The 19,883-nt window shown below is 40.1% G+C and overlaps 1 protein-coding gene across 1 annotated transcript in view; it reads right to left on the reverse strand.

Moving 5' to 3' along the window:
• p3h2 (prolyl 3-hydroxylase 2) overlaps positions 1-19,599 on the reverse strand; it is a 40,130-nt gene extending 20,531 nt beyond the window's left edge. The window contains exon 1 of the mRNA XM_049721592.2: positions 19,038-19,599. Within this exon, the coding sequence (XP_049577549.1) occupies positions 19,038-19,445 (408 nt within the window). The 5' untranslated portion in view covers positions 19,446-19,599. The remainder of the gene's footprint in view (positions 1-19,037) is intronic.
• Between the last annotated feature and the right edge of the window lie 284 nt (positions 19,600-19,883).

Consider the following 19,883-nt stretch of genomic DNA (forward strand, 5'->3'; position numbering starts at 1 on the left):
GGCTCAAGATGGTGTCAGCTGCATTCCCGGCCTTAAGGGAGCTTGTTGATGTACCATCAAAGGTGCAGGACGAACAGATAAGATCCTCCTCGCAGTTTTTAAACCTCAAGAAAACAGCCTTTGGTGCGTTGCTGCAAGCCTGATGACTCCATAACCCGACACCACTATCTAGTCATCTGTTTACATGTTTTGCGCAGAGCCCTGGAGACAAAACAGAGATCATTTCCCTACATGTGATAAAGACACAAGTGAGGAGGTTACTCACCTCTTCTTCCTAAACTCCTCAAAGACCACCTGGCTTAAGGCTAAGGACCAATTCTCATATCTGATATTGGAGCTTACTTTTGGGCAGAAATTATGTTTGGAATGCATGGTATTCAAGAGACAGTAATTCTGGAGGCTTATGGTGCTAGACTGGAGATTTGGTTTGGCTATTTGTTTGTGGTTGTAGAACGGAATGTCACATCGTCACAAGAACACTTCAAGGAGGAACAGTTATAAAAGTAGCAGATCTTTCAAATTGGAAAATAATTTTTATGTTACGAAGGATTCCACTAATAAATGAAAACAAAACTTTGAGCATACTTTTTTCCTTTACCTAAATTTGAAAGGAGTACCAAGAGGTTCCACTTAGTTCTCAGTTTGCTCCCCTCCAAAAACGTCAACCTGTGCCAGAAGTGCCGGACCGCCCTGCATCAGATGATAAACAAACTCTTGATGTGGGACAACTGTTCTGCCAAACTCCACGGTGCTCCCGCTTAACTCAGAGCTATACAAACACATCTGGACTAACACCAATGACCTGATGATCACATTGCAACCAAAACCATGGATGCAAAATTCTGAATCTGTTAGATCAAGGGTTCAGAACTTGTACAGGCCAATCAAATGCCACCAGCATAACTTTTATATGTGATGCAACACATCAGAATGAGACGTGAAGATTAAAGCATATCACATTTTGTCCTGAACAGTATCTCAGACATTCTGGGACAGGTCTAAACACATTAGCATATTCCTGGCACAGCACTTGTCTGCTTAACGCCAAGAAGTCATTACTCGCAGGCCTACAGCCGGTTCATTTATTAACAACTCATGATGACTATTTTTATGATGATAATTCCAGTATCTTGACTGTCAGGCAGGTGCTGTGGTATCAATGCAACTGTAACTAAGTGGCAATCAGCCCAAGGTGGATTCAACAGGGAAAGACGCCAGCTTCTGCCCTGATCCTGACAAAGATTAGCGATATAGAAAATGCACGCAATGCCTGTGCTTTTGCAGGAAGGGAATAATCTACAAGCCAATCAAATGCCACCAGCATAACTTTTAGATTTAAATCAAACCTTTTAAGTAGAACTCAAGCCTGAGGCCCGGGGGCCAGATCATTTTATGTGGCCCGCAAAGGCAAATAATGTGTGTCAACTCAATGTTTCTTGTTAAAATACCAAGACTGTAAATTGCCTTCTCTTTTAATAACAGTGAGATATTACAATGATGTTTGTTACAATCCCACTTTAAAAAAATAAAATAAATAAAAACATTTACATTGTTGAACTTTTTTGTACTGGATTATGTTGTGTGTATGTGATGAGTGGCCCATCCATTTCTATTTAAGTCATTATTGGCCCCATGAGGGAAATCATAACTACAATTTTCCGGCAACAAAAATGAATTTGATACCCCTGGTCTACAATCCTATGGAAATATTACATGCAATATAGCAGAAAACATCTGTGAGCTCGGCTCATGATGGTTTATAAGGCCAGAGAGTAGGTTGATTCAGCCTTTGAGGAATGTTCTACCGAAGAATGTTCACATTGCAGCAGCAAACCTGCTTATTAGTGCAGATGCAGACACCCGTTTTTGAACAAATTGTTAGACAGAAGCATTTAGGAGATAAAACCAAAATTATTTAGACCATTACTCTGTAGCAAAACTAAATATTTACTGAGAGCTTAGCATGCAACTTTTGCTCCCAAGTAGCAGGATGCCATTTTAAACAAACACTTAAACCAATTTATAAACAGACAAAATACAGCAAGTAAATCCCAACCAATCAGCAGCTGAACAAAACATTTGGAGCTACTTGGGTTGTTATAAAGGGAAAAATATTTGCTCTTTTATAAGGGATTTCATGCAGCTATACTAATATTTGCTAATCTGATAGGGCCACGATGAGGAGAAATTGTCACTAGGTGCTAACCTCCAAATAGGCATGTGAATGACATAATACCAGTGTATGGCTGGAGGCTGAACTCTGACTGTAGATGTATTTGAAGTTCACACATTCCAACTTTTATAGACAACAGCAGGTGACATTTAGGATTAGAAAGTGAAAGAGGGGGCAGGGACTTTTAAGTTGTTGTTTTTTTAAACTGATAATTACAGTATATGGTACAATATTAAAGCAGCTTCTTGTACCAGAAGGCAACACAAAGCAAAGTAGATTGAATTGAATGTTTTGGTTGTCCTTGAAGATATTTCACATCTCATCCGAGAAGGCTTTATCAATTCGTGCAACAAGGCGTGGAAAACAAAGTTGAAGTTTTAGGTTGGAGGCACACCCCAAACCACAAATTGTATGGGTGCAAACCTTTTCATCGCTCTGATTATTAGCATTATCAATTATCCTGTTCAAACCTTTGTCTATTGTTATGCCAGGAAAACATATTTTTAGTTTTACAGGGAAAAAAACTTCTCTTTAATTCATCTACTAGGTCTAACAATTTTTAACCTATTTTATTTGGGTCAAGTCGAACAGGCATTAGTTCTCAACGTAAAAAAATACTTAAGCCACAATTTGAATGATATTGCACACCTGTATGAAACTCAATATTAGAATGGAGTCTTTGTTTGGTTTCTACCACTGAGGCCCATTTTGTCTGGTGACTGAGATCTGTTTTTTTTTTTTTTTTTTTTTAAATGAAAAGACACGTAAATGTTTGACATCATTAACTCAGGTTTCATGTGGTTTAATGTTGCAGGGCAGTACAGTAGCAGCTATGCTTGGCACAAATACTTGGCAGCAGTATGTGGTATGAAGGTCATACGAAAGGAACGTTTGTCTAAATGGCTGCTGAATGCTTCACTGTCTCACATTTTGAATGCACACAATGAGCACTTTAGCCCTTGCTTCAAGAATGGAAAATATAAAGCACATTTGAACTGCTTTCATGCATGCTTTCTTTACTAACATCTCTTGGATTTACTCCAATTATGTAGACATCTCCTCTAATCTCAGGCCAAACACGCCGGTTGTTTTTCTTCTACTACTATATCAACGTGAACATATGTCTTCCATCCACGTGAGTAAACAGATTCTATGCACATGGGGAGGGGGAAAAAAAAAACCTGTTGGTGATGTCATGGGTGAACGCAGCCCACGTGTCCTCCCATCACACCGCCTTTTCCTCTAATCTCTCCATTACCACTGACAGCTCCGCACAGTGGCCTCTTTCTGTACGTCTTGTCCCCACCCTGGACCACAGCGTTCCTCCTATAAGGTCATGCCTAAGGAATTTCTGGAAAAGGCCTCACCGCTGCCGCCGCCACCAGAAAGCCTCTTTCATGAGCTCGGGAAGACACACGAGGCCATGGCGAGCCCACGCTCCTTCCATCAGTGGGTTCAATCGTTTAGCCTTCCTTTGAATCCCTGGTTGGCAGACAAGCCTACGTACAAGCTGTCCAATGAATTATGTGTCAGACAACAGACGCAAGAACGTCTGGCTTTTATTAAGGGGGAAAAAAAATGAAAAGCATGCACTATATGTTGAGATTGAACTTATTGGTGGATACAAAACAAACCGGAGGGACTTTATAAATGAATTTAGATGGTAATTAGTCACCATTAGCCAAACACGAATGAACAATCCGTCCTAATAGCATAGCCGAAGAGCCTTTATGACTCACTGTCCATGAAAAGATGATAATGATGATGATGATAGATGAGGTGATGAGTCACTCTTAACTTCTAAATGAGCTTCTACAAAAAGACACCAAAAGCACCCGCCTGATTGTAAGAACAAAACTATACAAATACATAGTACCCAACCTTAAAAGTAAGAAACTAATCAAAGGAAATAAAATGTGTTTTTCAAACCTTCGCCAAAATACATTTTAAATACTTTACAACTATATGATTATATTTTTTAGTGAGAAGCTTCTGCTCCATTGTACAAAGCAAAGACTATAAATCAAAGCTTGGACGCATTTGGTAAGAACTTAAGAACCCTGACTTCAACCACATTAAACAATTTCAAGATGGGCTATGACAGTGTGAGCCAGGACATCTGACAAATGTTCGGGATAAATGGACAAAAGTATCCCACAGGCTCAAGTCTTTTCCAAGACCAGTTTGAAGCGGTCAGTAGAAAAAAATGTGTCAATACTTTTGTTCGTGTAATATACTTGAACATGATCCCAAATATTAGTTCACAACCATTCTGAGCCAATCTGCGTCAAGCCTCTTTAAATAAGACAATTGTTTCAGCCATGTCTGCCTTGTCGCTGACATCATTTGGAGTAGGGGGAAATGGCCGCTTCCTTTCCATCTCCAGTGACAGCTCATTTCAACAGCGAGGGAGTTCTCACTCTGGGAGAAAATGTTACTCTTTCCCAAAGCAAACTGACACCACATCAGCTACTGTAGCCCTAGTCAAGCATCAGAGTCTTAACCATGTCTGATTGAGCTTCCTGGCCAGGTTGCGAACCTTAAAGGGCAGCTTTGTGTTGGAAACCTCAAAAAGGTGTGTGAATGTTTAAAGAAATGCAGACAGGGTGGAAAATAGGCCATAATGTCTTCCACCCCCCTCCAAACTTCTCACATTCTCTCCTAGAAAATTGTAACGCACACTCTTTTTCTCCAAAGTACTAAAAACAGAATCGGTTAGCCTGGCGTCTATTTTCTTATTTGCTGGTCTACAACTGTTTCCTTTCGCATAAAGGTGTCTGTTCCTAGACTGGAAATGAAAATAGTACGACACACACAGTTGTCACCTTGAATGTGTTTGTCAAAGGTCTATACTGTTGCCCACGCATGAAAACCCGCAAATATTTGCAAACAGGAACTTCTATTGAGCTAAACATAAAGAAAAGTTTGACATTTAGGGTAATTCACATTTTTTCCACCCTTTGCTCAAACTAAATCAATACTACGGTTTTGTTGGAGGTAAGACATTATGTATATTGTATGTCTCAAACTGTCTACAGAAGAGAAGGAAAAAGGCATAAAGGTTAACGTCAGGAAACTAAGGCCCTTTTTGTTTTCACCAAAAAGCACCAGAGACAATGAGCACTGGTCTCCCAGATCGAGGTCACAAGTCTCACATGAGTGAGGACTTACTAAGCCTATCCGCAAGCCACACCAGTACGATAGTGTGTCAATGTTCATTCTTAAGTAGACAAATGCACGCAACCAGGAGCAAAAACGACACTGCCAATGTGTGTGTGGGGTCAGTCAATGTGCAGACAATGCCAGCATTCATACAGTTGCAGCTCTCACCCACTGCGGCCCCCACGCCCCAAACACAAATAGAAACTCAACATTGTTGTGGCCAATGTCAGATGGTAAACTAGCGAGCTTGCTAGGGAAGAAGTCAGACATTAGTTGACATGACTTATTCTATTTCTTCTGTTTCTACGGCATTAAAATTTGGGGACTACACTGTATCTTTGGAAAACCCCGAACCATTGAGGTGACCAACAAAGAGAAAATGCTAATACGAGAGGCGAACGAGTCGTGAAGCCTATTCACAAGTGGAGATCTTACAGTTTCCTACAAAAATACTTTGCATACGTTGATCTCCTGAATGAACTCCGGTATTTAAAGCAAATGGCCAGGAAATAAGTTGGCTGTGTTCACACCCACAACGGCGGAAGCGCCTGTTTCTAATAGTGCTTGTCTGTGAAGATACCAAATGGAAGAAAATTCCACCAATGCTCACATTTAGACTAATTTGCATTGGACACAAAATAGTGTTTTTCCATCTACTCAAAAAAAAAAAAAAAAAAACTGAGAATACATATACAGTATTTTGTATTATGATTATGATGATGATGATTAATTATTATTATTATTATTATTATTATTATTATGTTTGTCTTTTTGAAATCCCTCACAACTATCAAAGCAATATAAAAAATGCATGTTGCTTATTTTCATTATTTTTTAATTTGCTCCTCAGACTGCGGGAGATGATAGGATCAGTCCACCAGTAAATTTGATTATTTTGCTTATTTCCTTGTAATTTCAGAGTAAATCCATAATTGTTTTAAGACTGACCTCCACATTCACTGACTTAACTTTAAATAATATTGTGCCATCAATTCAGAAAACAATGTTAGAGTATGTTGTGTAAAAACAGAGAAGAGTTTAGGGTCAAACAGTGAACAGTGAGAAAGGAGGGCACGTCATGTTCAAGCATAGCTTGTTTGGATGAGACAGTAAAAAAAAAAAAAACTGATTTAAAGAGTTGAACACTTCAGTCATAATAATATTTGGGAGTGCTGTCAAGGGGGAGGTTGAGATGTCTCGAGTTTTACACAAACTCAGGGAGTTCTTAGTTTGGGGTCATAAAGTAACATGCTTTGCAGCTGGCGTGAGAGTGAGTGGATATAAATCTATAGAAACGCACATACTAATGTGAGGTGAGCTGTTTCTCACAAAGAGGTTAATTACCACGTGGGAAATCGTCTTTAAAAGTATTAATAGTCGTAAGCCTAGTTTAACGACTTCAGTTAACATATTGACTTTGTCACACAGAAATAATAGCAACTATCTGAAATTTACGGATTGGTCAACAGGTAAAGATTGTTTTTAGCCTCATCAGGGGCCTCTAAAAGGTCTCGGTTTGGTCTTTTCATGAACGTGTCTCCTGTTGCTGCTGTCGCATTACACAAAAGTAGCTTCCTTGACACACAGCATGCTAACAGGAATTCGGGCACACAAATACGCATACTTGAGCCACACACCAAATAATGCAGTTGAACCCAATGGAACGGTCACACACTGTGTAGGGCTGCAAATAGTTTTCTGAAGTGGCTGATAGTCAACCTGAGCCATTACTTAAACTGCAGGATTTTTGAAAATTTTAAAACCTTAATTTCTTGATCACCAGTTTGTCTACATCCTTCTTCTGTGGTTGACTTGAGAGCGTTTGAACATGAAGGGAATGTGTGAGGGTATTTTTGTATAGGGTTGGGGGTGGGTCGTAATAAGTGGCATGCAGGTGACCCTTTAGTGAGATTTCTCAGCACCCGGCATGCCTCGCATTCTCAAGACATCTTTCAGATTAGGTAATGTTGTCTAGATTAGGTAATCTTAGGAAACAGCTTAGTTTAGGTGTTTGATTACGTATGAATTTATAAGATACGTTATGACTTCTTTTTTAAATCACAACACATGAGGCACACAAAAACACTTGGACCTGGCAGTAAATAAAATGCTCATGTTTCTACTGACGGAGGCACAATGGCCAAACACTATGAATGGCCGCTTATATTTCATGCTGAATTAAAAACAGAATACAAGACTTTGTTTCAGTGATTGAACTATTTAGAGAAAATGAGCTCTTAAAAACCACACAGCCTACTCATTCCAGATTTGGATTTATTCCTGATGCAGAGATGAATCCAGAGCCAAAACGGACTACTTCACAATGTTTGCTTCATTGATGATAACATTTTTCAGATTCCATATCCTTTCGCAGTCAATCTTGCACGGCCACCCATGAGAGGCTCATACGGATGTGGCACTACGTGCTCTAAATTGTTGACATTACACATTGCCATTTTAGGACCTATGACTTTCTATCCTGAGTTTATTGTAGTTTGGAAATGGTTGACAGTTTTTCCCTGGTTGTTATGCCCGTTGGAGCACATGTCATACGAAAACGTTTTTTTTTTTCACCACTGTCCCAGACGTAAACTCGTGTGGTGTCAATTGTAGCATTATCTAGGCATATCCACGAGTTTGTGGCCTGAAGAAGAACAAGATGACATAAGGTGTTCATCCAGCGTGGCTCCTTCGGGTAACCATCAGCCACCCGGTAGAATACTGGCATGGAGTTCAGAACATTCATAGAAGCCCAAGCATAATATCACACTAATTTTGCTAAGTTAGCAGACACTTTTTCATTATTATTTGAAATTGACACTTGGAAATATTAAGAAAGCAGTAACACAATGTAACTTTTTCGTCTAAATAATGAACCTTGAATGACTCTTGGGGTAAGGTTTAAGTGTTCCTATTATTGCCTATTTTTTCCCTTTATGCTTTGTTACGGTTGGTTGATTCTAAGTGAGCCATTAAATTAAATAAAGAAGAACTACTAAAATCCCAAGCAAAGTCTGACAGACTGAGCGGACTGCCAAGTGACTGCGCAATAGCGCATGATTCATTCCGACATAAACTCAAAACCATTACTTGCAGCTGACTCCATGTGGAATAAATGTTTCTGTATACGTGAAAGACTGACTGGAGTGTCATGCCTTCCCCTGAGCCAATCCTGAAAATTTCAGACCGAGATATCCATCAATTTCTCTCAGCCAGCATGGTAGAAACGAACCACCTGGCAATAGTTTCTCCCGTGGCCCAGCATGACCGCAGGCAATAAAATCAGCACCCATTCTACTATACGTTCAAAATACCAGCCTCGTCTCTTAAGAGCTGCTTGGGAAATAAAAACATGTGCTGCTCTCTGTTGTTGAGGTTACACAGAAGTCAGAGTGAGAACAACTTGAGCTGTAGAGAAGAAGGAAATGATGTATGGGGGTCAGAGGATAAATGCTCACATATTGCTTGTTGTTGTCTCACCTGCATGGGATTCCCTTCTGTTGTTGTTTCATTTCTTTTTTGATCTTTGCACACATGCATGAACACGTGTTTAAAAGACACCACGAGAAGAATGAACAATGACCAGCTCCAACACTTGAGCAACGGCGCAGATGCTGTTAAATCTTGGCTCTAGATTTTCAGCAAACCTCGGCAGTATTGCGCCATGGTTCTGCTTCTCGACAGCCAAATAACACAACACAAGCTACGGTATGTGTTCTGTTGTATCTGCTCTTCCAAGAATCCAGAACATTCGGTCTGGCAGCTCTGACACTTTGCTCCATGTAATGTCAAGGCTTTGACTTTGGCAGGAATGAATGCCAGCTGCCAGTAAAAATGGCTACTTCAGAGGCCATGGGAATTACCAAAAATTTTACTCATTGTACTACTGTGGGGAAATAGCCGAGCACATAAAGAAATAGAAACCAGCTGGAACTAATTCCACTTTTTTTACTTTATGGTACCAACTCGACATGGCACTGGGGTCAAAGTGGTTACAGCTTTAAGAGGTTACAGGGTGGTGACTTAAAGAGTCATTCTAAAAATTAGACATAAATGTCAAATCCAGACACTACTAGGAAACTGCGGACACTCTTACTATGTCTTGAATGAAAAAAAATCAGAGGTGCGAATTACCATTGTGCCTACACAACCTAGCTTTGTTTTTGTTAAGGAAAATCACTGACAAATCTTTCTGGGAGGGGGGGGGGGGATGACAAATGTTAACAAGTGTAGGCCAGCAAGGTCAAAGTTCACCCAACCCAGCTGTTTTGACGAGAGGCCCTCGGGCACAATTGGCCTATATCTCACTCGGTTGCCCTCGCTCAACTTTACAACGTGTCCTCATGTTAATCAGTCTTTGGAGAACTCGTGTGTGACATAAGTGAGAAAACTGTTGCCATGAAATTGTTGTAATTAAACCCAAAAGTGGAGGTAGAGTGCCCAAGGGGTGTTTGGTCTTTGGTTTAACTTGTCAAGGAAAATAGTCAGATTGATTCGGGCCCGAATTCAGATCTGACATCATATCACAAGGGGGCAGTTTGTAATATGTCAGCTGACATCAACTGGAATGTCTACACCACAGTTTAGTTTTCACAGGAGCCTACAACTGCTTCTTGCATTATTGAAATATTCCACAAAGCCAAATTACCGTATTTTCTGGACTATAAGGCGCACCTAATGCGCCTTATATATGGGCCAAATTCCTAAATTTAAACTGGCCCGAAGCATTGTGTCATGAAATCAATCATAAGTGGCCCGCTGAAGACTATGAATCATGAATCAAAAAGACTATGGATCATTATTTCGTGATTATAAAGTAATTTGTTGCGTCTGAAGTTGAAATAAAAAAGATAAAATGGAGAATGATTTGACTTGGATTAAAAATCTGCCATGATGCATTAATGGTGTGCCTTATGGTCCGATGCGCCTTATATAAGGACAACGTTTTAAAATGGGCCATTCATTGAAGGTGCGCCTTATAGTCCAGTGCGCCTTATAGTCCGGAAAATACGGTAGACCCAAAAACTAATATGAGTTGGTATACTAAAACCGTCTCTCTATAGTTCAGGCTTGTCTTATGGCCTCTCTTAAGTGGTTCTTGGAAAAAATAACTTTCTCGATTTTCTTGCTATACAGGAATCATCTTTATCGTAGTCACTCAACTTTTTCTTCCCATAGCAGGAGTCAAGTGCACGTCGTTAATTTAAAATACTATAGAATTTGAGTCAACCCACAGCTGCTAAAGTTACAGGAGGGATTTGCAGCTCAGTGTATCATAAGACAAACACTTGAAGCAGGGTTAGATAAGATTGTTTGCCAAAAATCAATCAAATGTAGAAATCAGAGGCGGAGAAAAAAAAAAAGACTAGTGGAAGAAATCTTTTCAGTCACTGAGTCATGGCTTAGATAACAGGAAGTCTCCAGGGTACGAGAGGAAATCCCCAACAATCTGGCGAGGAAAAACACCACCAGACGTATCAAAACAAAGCTCTCCTTTTTTAAAAATGAACACCGCCATTGAAAATAAAACCAGGTGGCCGCTAGTTAAATGAGATTAATTTCTTCTATTATGCCATCATCCTGTATTGAAACAAAAGGATGGGATCAAACTCCCTGGTGAGCTCATATCCTCCCTTCAGCCTCCCACTGAGCCAAATTGAAAAGCCAGCATATGTTCCTATATCGGAAAGCGTCAAACCGCACAGCTTCCCAATCACAACTGCTGTCTCCATTTACTCCTTGAGATGAATAACCGCAGAAGTTTTTGTTTGGGTTGTTAGCAGACTTTGCTGCCAGGAAAAATTGTCATCTTCAATGCGTGGTACTGCGTTTACGACGTATTAGCTAGAAACAAGATGAAAATTACAGAGGGTTTTTAAAAAAAAAAAAAAAATGACAAAAGTGGAAAACAGCATTGTCATTGTGTGAGTCATGACTTTAAATAGCTGATGAAGTCTACTTGTGGATACCCACGGTTTGAATTTTGTTCTGCTCTATTAATAATACCACACTGATGTACTCACACTGACAAAAAAAAAACCTCACATCCTTAAACATTTATGATCAGTATGCTTTTTCATTGACCTCATGTTACACAGCGGAATGATTTGCAATCTTTACTTGAAAAAGAATCTGACAAGGCGAGATGGGATTCAGTCATTAAAAAGCATATTCAATTAAAAAGAATATTCTGAGAAACATCAAAACCAAATGGTACGGTGATCTAACTATAAACGGTTGTCAAATATGATTGAGCGACACTGGAAAATTGTTGATTGGATAAGGCGGCAGAATGTGTGTCAAGTCAATTTTGCCTTTAATTTCTCCTGTTGCTCTGCAAACTCAAATGAGATCACCCTACAATTGAGATGACACTAAGCCTGTGTCCCATGACAGAACCTCTTGGCTATGCCTCTGGCACTGCACGTACAGTGTGAGCTGAGGCCTCCAACAAGCTGACAGCCGACTAAAACATGAACGTCTTGACCAAAACCCACACCCGGGCTGTACTGTACATAAGTAAGCAGCACGTGGGAAAACATGAAAGTGCAAACGACATGCCAGCACATCACAGAAAACCACACGGCGGCACCCAACAGCACGTTATTCTTGGCTGTCTTTAGTGAAGACCCACATGGGAGTGAAGATGAAGTTCCTAAAGAGAAAATTACAGCGAGAAAGTTAATCATACTGTGTTGTAAAAGCTGTTTGAATGAATTTTTTTTTTTTAAATCAAAGATTAAAAAATGAAGGGTCAGACCATGACCTGTCGATTCTGTTTAATGCCCAACATCTGATGTGACGCTTTAGTCTCAGAAGGTCCTATCTAATATTAATTTAATGACAAGATCTCAATCCCATCCCAATCCAAGACAAAATTTCTAACAGATGAGAAGATACTGTAAATCATACAGAAATACATCCCTCTTATTAGCCTTGTTTGTGTCCCCGTTGCTTGGTAACCAGCCCACAAGGTGAGCCCCTTGCAAGGCTTCCCGTTAATAAGTAGGTGTAGCCCCTTTGTAATTTGTAACAGAAGTTCTTCTTCTAAACTATTGCCCAGTGGATTTGAGTCTTAATGTTACATGGTTATGTTTATGTATAGGGGGATTATGTAGTTTACAATGTCTGAGAAGTATTTAAATTGAATCAAGAAGCAAACACGTGCTACAAGCATGCAAGTTCTCATTCACCGTCACACCTATAATTAACTAAAACCACTTGAGTTACTCCGTGCAACTTTATTTAGACTATTAAAAAAAAAGTTGAGCTTTCTTGAGTTTGGGTTTTCCCAGTAAAGAGGCATAAAAGGAGATATTTAGAGTTTGTGGATTTTTATTACATTAGCAATAAAATGTCGACATGGAAGACTGTTAACTCTCGTGAGGAGGTTGACGGAAACTGGGGAAATTAGTTCATTGAAGAGAAGCTGCTTTGCCAGTGAGGTTTTCAACAGCAGCTATATTTGTAAGATCTGGGAGGGCGTGCGGGGGGTCAATGTTGACTCTACTGGGTCAGCAGTTTTCAAAGAGGTGAGCCTCTCTTGGGGGTGCAGAGGACTTCAACGGAGGCGCAGCAGCTTGAGAAAAATAAATAACTTGCTACTGAATGGCAGTTATTGATGATGCTTGACAGATGTTATGGGCTCTAAGGTAATAAAATCCACAAAAGGGCCACAAAATTTGAATTTTTAATGCTTAGTATTACATTGGGAATTTAAAATGTCTTTTTGGGGTTAACAAGGGTTGAGTTACTAATGTTTTACTTTCAATGTCAAGCCATAGCTGGGCTTGCCAAGATCCATTTTTAAACTTGTCAAGCTTGTTTAAATGGTTCTTTCAATATTTATAATGATCCTGATAACAATCTTCTTAAAAAAGAAAAGCCAACCAGAGGAAAAATACTGTTGTCAAAATGGAATTTATAAAATTTAAACCTGTTTCCATTCCTGAAGTGTGAGATTGGATACCACTCAGTCACTAAGATCTCGACTAGTCTCGAGAATTGGCCATGTCAGACAAGTGCTTATGATAGCAACATGTGTGCAACGACAATTTGCTCAGTGTGTACATTGTAGAAGATGAATGTCTTCTTCCTTTTAATGGAAACATGTGAGGTAAGACGTCGACTTGAAGTATCACGTCCGAGGTTATTTACCCCCAAAAAGTTTACTTTCAGTGAAGGTCTCTTATATTATACATCCAACTCTGAACTCTGAAGTAAACATGCAAGTAGAATGTATCATAAACAGTGAAGCTGGCCAAAGCATGAGCAGAATTCTGTTCCAACATCCAGTTGGCAATTTACATTATAAATGGGCCTTTAACTTGGAAATAGAAATTCAGGTTCAATGTTGTGCATATTTTTTCTGAGGTAATGACATTTTTTTAGTCTGAATTGAATTGATGGTGACAATTTTATAGTCTGAGATCTTTTGAGTTATACCCAGTCAGACACTGCATGAAATTGATGCTCAAATGGACTGTTGCTGCAAAACTGTTACGCAATTCTGAAAATTAAAACACTATTTTAAGAAAGGGGACCAAAAGATTAACTTCTATTCATTAACTTTAAAATGCAAAGTTTGCCATGACATGTTAAGATATTTCTACCCGTGTCTTGAGTGCATTAGCAAGACTTGAAAAAATTTTGTCCAGCGAACATCCCTAACCACATCGTGATAAATTTGTTTGGACTTCAGGAACGATAATGAAGCAAAAACTTGTCAAGGATTTTCCATCTTGAGTAATTCGTCTGTCTCACTTTTTACTCCGTTCAGTTTGTCGTTCAAATGAGTTTGGGGAACCAGGAGATGATGCAAAGGTGACTTCACTTTCTTCCTTGATATATTAAACTTCATCTTGCAGTGCTTGGAACTTTAACAGCAATGAATCTTTGGATGGAGTGCCTGATGATGGAATCCCACAGTCTCCAGAGGCCAGCAGATCTAAAACCACGTGTTGGAGCTACTTTTGGCGATCTCCAGGCGTTTTAGTAAGGTCGTTTTGAAGAATTGATTATCATTTTAATCGCCGTAGAAGCAGTTTGGCCGATAAAAGCTACTGTGTTTTATTGAGAACTCCATAAAAGTGAAGCGGTGCTGAGGCTAGCATTTTTGGAAAGCCATGAGCTAACTGGGAAGGATTCCTCATTGGCCTGGAGATGACGTGAGCTGCAGTTGAAATAAGCACATTCCACTTTCTCTTCACTATTCCTGAAGGACAAGCGGCTTTGTTAATGGCTCCTGGTGTCTAACGTCATGAGATTTGAAGCAGATGTGGAGACCCAGCAGGGTCAGTCGTGGCCAAGGATCAAGTTAAGCACTCTTCTGTCCTCTAAATAAGGTGCCATGCTACCTGTTTGGCCTCAGGGATCTACTTTAGGGCCCAAAAGATTCTTGAACCTCGGACACATACTATCTTAGGAATACATAGCAATGCACAAACAAACAGGGTCAAATGAACTGTGGGGTCAAAAAGGCAAAACAGGCTGCTCTAAGAAACTGATAGCTTGTCACCACTGGGCAAATACTTGTATAATTTACAACAACATACTGTTGTTTAAGCGATGTCTTGTGTGATAACAAGTGAAACAAATGACAGAACATACACAGTGCATTTGTAATATTTCTTACAACGGGTTTGACATCTCCTGAATGTTTATTACGTAGATTTTAGGCATTTGTTTTCATTTCAGGTTAAGGAGATAAGACAGGTAGCAGTGCTTTCCTTGTCTACTTGTGGACAGTCATCGATAAATCATTCAAGACAAGTAAGGAAAAAGTTTTTTGGTCAGACCGATTATTACCTCAATCATAGCGCAATACACCCATGAGAAACATCTGTGTGTACGTGTGGAGACACACCCCACACATGGAAATTTATATACTGTGTAAAACCTGCATGGCCAGCTGCTATGTGCAGTCAATTACGGAATGTTAAGCTATTCCGTTAACGACTGCTTTTGAGTTTGGATTGTAAATGCATTTTTATGGCTTGAAAAGAAATGGAATCCAAACGATTCTTCTTTTTGAACCTCCTGACTCACATTAAGCTCACCTAGCCAACAGACTCCTCCTCATTACCTCATTAATCGGCAGGCATTCAATGAACAATATCGGTGAACTGCGCCGCAGTGGGCGCGTACATTCCTACCGGGTGCTACCAGCTCAAGTCCAGTCATGCAGGAGACCTTTGGCACGGCCAAGTTCCACAATGTCTGGCTGTCTGGGCAGAAAGATCCTCTCATAATTAATTTATTTTCTTAGATTTAGTTTATTAAAATAAATAAATGAATGGACTGCAAGAAGAATGAAATACAGCAGTCGATCACACGTGGAGAGTTCCATTTTCCATGTTGCCTCTAGCTTTAACCTCCCTGTTGTGCTGCAATTAAGTCAAAACATTCAACCTGAGCACGTCATGAATGAATCACATGATGAGTCTAAACACCAGCAAGCTTCACAGTAAATAAATTCCACAGTAGGTTGAAACAAGAGAATTTTAGTAGAGCTGCTGGATTATGAAAATATATTAATCATTATTATTTTAGTAATAATTGAAATCACAATCATTCATTTTCCAAAACAAGTAAATTGAGTGTAATAATTGTAATCGAATTTCAATCAATTGCACAGCCTTGTGTTTGGATCACACAATGAAAACCTAAAGCAGAGAATGCAATCTCCTAAACTGAAATTAATTCATCAATGTCTCAATTACTTTGCACAAATATTTGTGTATATCCAACTCATTGAATGACCTCTCACATTTGGATCGACTGAAACTAAGAACAATAATCAGCAGTGTTTGATTGCGAGCCCAGCAGTTGCTGATAAAATCAGGAGCAGTGACGCTTGGGCCCTTTGATCACTCCGCGGTCAGTCCCAGAAACCCGTGGGGGCCCCGAGGTTCAAGCCCAGTCGCTGCCACAGTCTGCCACTCTTTTTTTAAAGCAAAGCAAACAGACCACAACAGGAAAATAAAATATTTGCGAGCACTAAAAGATTGGAACATACGCAGCACTGAGCGAGTGGAACAGTCCGGAGCCTGTGGGAGCCTCTTCAAAAAGGGTCCGAAAGGCCACATTGTACTGACACAAGACGTGTAAAGGCGGAATGCTGCAGGAATCTTATTTATTTTCACAAATACCACTGAGTGCCACTAAAGTACACGTGAGTTTAAAAGCACATCTAAAAAATGATGTTGAAGCGAGATCAGCACTTAAGGAATGAATCAATGTCTGCCGATTCAAAAGGAAATGTCCAAACCAGACAGCTTGGGGTCGAACAACTTCCCACCAAATGTGAGCATGGAAGTTGTGTGTCATCAGCGGGCGTGCGGAGCTACTCCGTCAGACGACTGGCTCTCTGCTCCCCTTTAAGGAGCTGCCGCCAGCATCTCATCTGAGCACTAAGTAGACGACAATGTGGAAAGTGGACAGCCTGAGTCTGTGGTTAAGACTTATTTGCAAACTATTAGATACCACAAACAAAATGACGACGGATAAAGCTGGTAATAATGACTAAATATTTCCATTGGCATACAATATTGGTGATAATAATCAATTAAAATGATTCATTGATTTTTTTTAACTAATATTTTGAAGCAGTTTTATGTAAAACTGAAAAACAACGGTACCGTATTTTCCGGACTATAAGGCGCACCTTCAATGAAGGACCCATTTTAAAACTTTGTCCTTATGTAAGGCGCACCTGACTATAAAGTGCACCATTAATGCATCATGTCAGATTTTTAATCCAAATCAAATCATTCTCTATTTTATCTTTTTTATTTCAACTTCAGATGCAACAAATTACTTTATAATCACAAAATAATGATCCATAGTCATTTTGATTCATGATTCATAGTCTTCAGTGGGCAACTTATGATTGATTTCATGACACATTGCTTCGGGCCAGTTTAAATTTAGGAATTTGGTCCATATATAAGGTGCACCGGACTATAAGGCGGACGGTCGGCCTTTGAGAAAATTTTAGGTTTTTAGGTGTGCCTTATAGTCCGGAAAATACGATACTTTGGAATGACATCATTGTAAAAATCGTATATTGTAGCCATCTATAAATAGCTACAAATCTGCTCATAATTGACTTTTCACCTGCTCCTATTGTCAAGCAATGTTCAGCTACTTCATGGGGAAACCACATTCATGTCTGTGACATGTCTTCAAGATTCAGATTGCTTGTACAGCTACCTCACAATGATGTAAAAGTCAGCTGCCCTTGCTGAGTTTGACACAATGTTCAGACTCGTAAGGTCTGCATTTCAAGTTACAACCAAGTGACTTACTCCTCTTACGTTGGATTGTTCCCACACAAAGTGATTAACAACATCCCAACCAAATAGATGGATCTCATGGGGAAATAAAGCTCAGGAAATGTGAAGAATGCAGAACAAATAACCTCAACGTCCAATGCGATGACACAACTTGCGGTGAAGCATTCTGGACAAAAACACCTGCGCGTACACACTTTTGGCACGACGATAAATTCGAGATACACAGAGGGAAAGGAATCTGCAGACAAAGCTTAAAAAAAAAATTAAAAGAAGTTGAAAGAAAAGATGTGAAGAAATCAGGTGACTTTTTTTATGCAACATTTGCATAATTAGAATACAATTTTATTCCTACATCAAGCTGTCATCTAAACTCTTGGCTGAAGGATTTTTGATTTATGTTTGTTGTCATCAATTATGAAATTTTATGTCGTGGTTGCTCATAGTCTTGGGAGCATGTTTTGGCTCTTGTGCTGGTAAAGTATATGAAACCCTGCTGTGTCCTGACTGGACATTTATGGTGTATTTTCTGTACCATTAATCAAAACAGTATGTTCAACATGATACCTTCAAGATGTTTCTGGATTTAATGTAGAAAATGATACAAGTCTGTACACATTGGATACTTGATTAGGTACAACCAGCACACGGGTGGGAAGCCTTTTTTTCTATTGGGGCCATTTTAGTTTTTTTCGAATCTCCAGAGTCCTCATGAATTGAATTAAAAAAAAGAAAAGGTCAAAATTTGAACCCGGTACCCTCCTTGGATTGTGCATGTACAGTAATCCCTCATTTATCGTGGATACCAAAAACCACCCGCGATAAGTGAAATCCGTGAAGTACGGTCACCAACTAGAAGTACTGGGCAGGTTAACGAGTTAGCGGAAAGATACTAATTCACGATCGTGCTAACACGCGAGGACGGACTTCTAAAGGAATGTAAAGGAACATTTGGAGCAATAGTACATTGTCCTAAAGGTTAGACACATGTTTCCTCAATTTAGAAGTTTTATTTTGACTTTCAAATTGTTTTTAAATTTTGCGAAAAAAAAATGTGCGATGTCGTGAAGCAGCGATAAACGAAACGCGAAGTAGCGAGGGATCACCGTATTGTCATGCACCTTGCATGTGTGCAATGTGAATGTTTCCTGTAAAGTGGCAGTCAGTGCATTTGGTACCACTATCACTTGGGTTTTAAATTTAAAAGTTAGTGCTTCTGATTGTGTTTATCCCAGCAGAGTAAAGTCCAATCACCTCCCTGCAACTTCACATCACATCACCTGGCAGTAACTCATGATGATGTTGAAGGATTAGGAGCCAAGCAGCAGGGGCACAAACTAACCCCTGCTGAGGAGACAACAATGGTGTCCTTTCAAGACTGCTTTACAACCCCCACCATCCGTTCCTACCTTGACATAAGCCAGTTGGAGATAGTTGTAAGGGGACCGCCTGCGGAAGTCCTCCACGACATCCTCGCTGATTTTATGCATTGACTGCACGCCGATGTCTTGCTCGATGCAATCGTCCATGCACGACGCTCTGCGCAGCACCACATCAAAAAAGGCCAGGTCGGAGACGGTGTCCGAGAACGGATGCTGGTCTTGACATCTCAGCCGGCAGCGGACTCTGGAGCGTTTCACTGTGGTGTAGCTGCTGAGCGCTTTCTCCATGGTGCGCACCACGCTGTCATAGTCGCCGCTGTTGAACGCCCGCAAAGCGTCCGTGTATAACAGGTCGTAAGGCTCCAAGGAGGACGAAGACAGCGGGACGGAAGTGAGCAGGACAGCGGAGAAGACGACTAAGAAGCTGGCGTCCATCCTGATTGCGAGTGAGATCGGAAGTGTCAGTCAACACAAGGCTGTCAACCTTGACTTGTCCATTTAAAGACTCTGGAGGTGTCACGCGGCATGCTGGGGCGGAGGACGATGAGCGTAAGGTTCTTTCCTTCAGGGACACACTTTTTTTTTTTTTTTTTTGTAGTGGCCGGGCCCCCTCGTCTGGTTCCGGTGACTCCTCCTGCTCCTCCTCCTCCTCCTTCAAATGAATGGACAACAATCACAGCCCACTTCTCTCCTCCACTGGGGGTCTTCAGCAAGTCTTGAGTGCCTCCCAAAATAATAACGCAGTATTTATAGAAAGTAACACTTGCAAAACAGTCAGTTTAACAGCACAAATCATAGTAATTGTTTTAATATATTAATATTAATATAATTCTCAACAAACAATAAACTATCTTGTGTGACTATTTTACCCCA

This window comes from Syngnathus scovelli, chromosome 10 (assembly GCF_024217435.2).
Source record: "Syngnathus scovelli strain Florida chromosome 10, RoL_Ssco_1.2, whole genome shotgun sequence".
Lineage (NCBI taxonomy): Eukaryota > Metazoa > Chordata > Actinopteri > Syngnathiformes > Syngnathidae > Syngnathus > Syngnathus scovelli.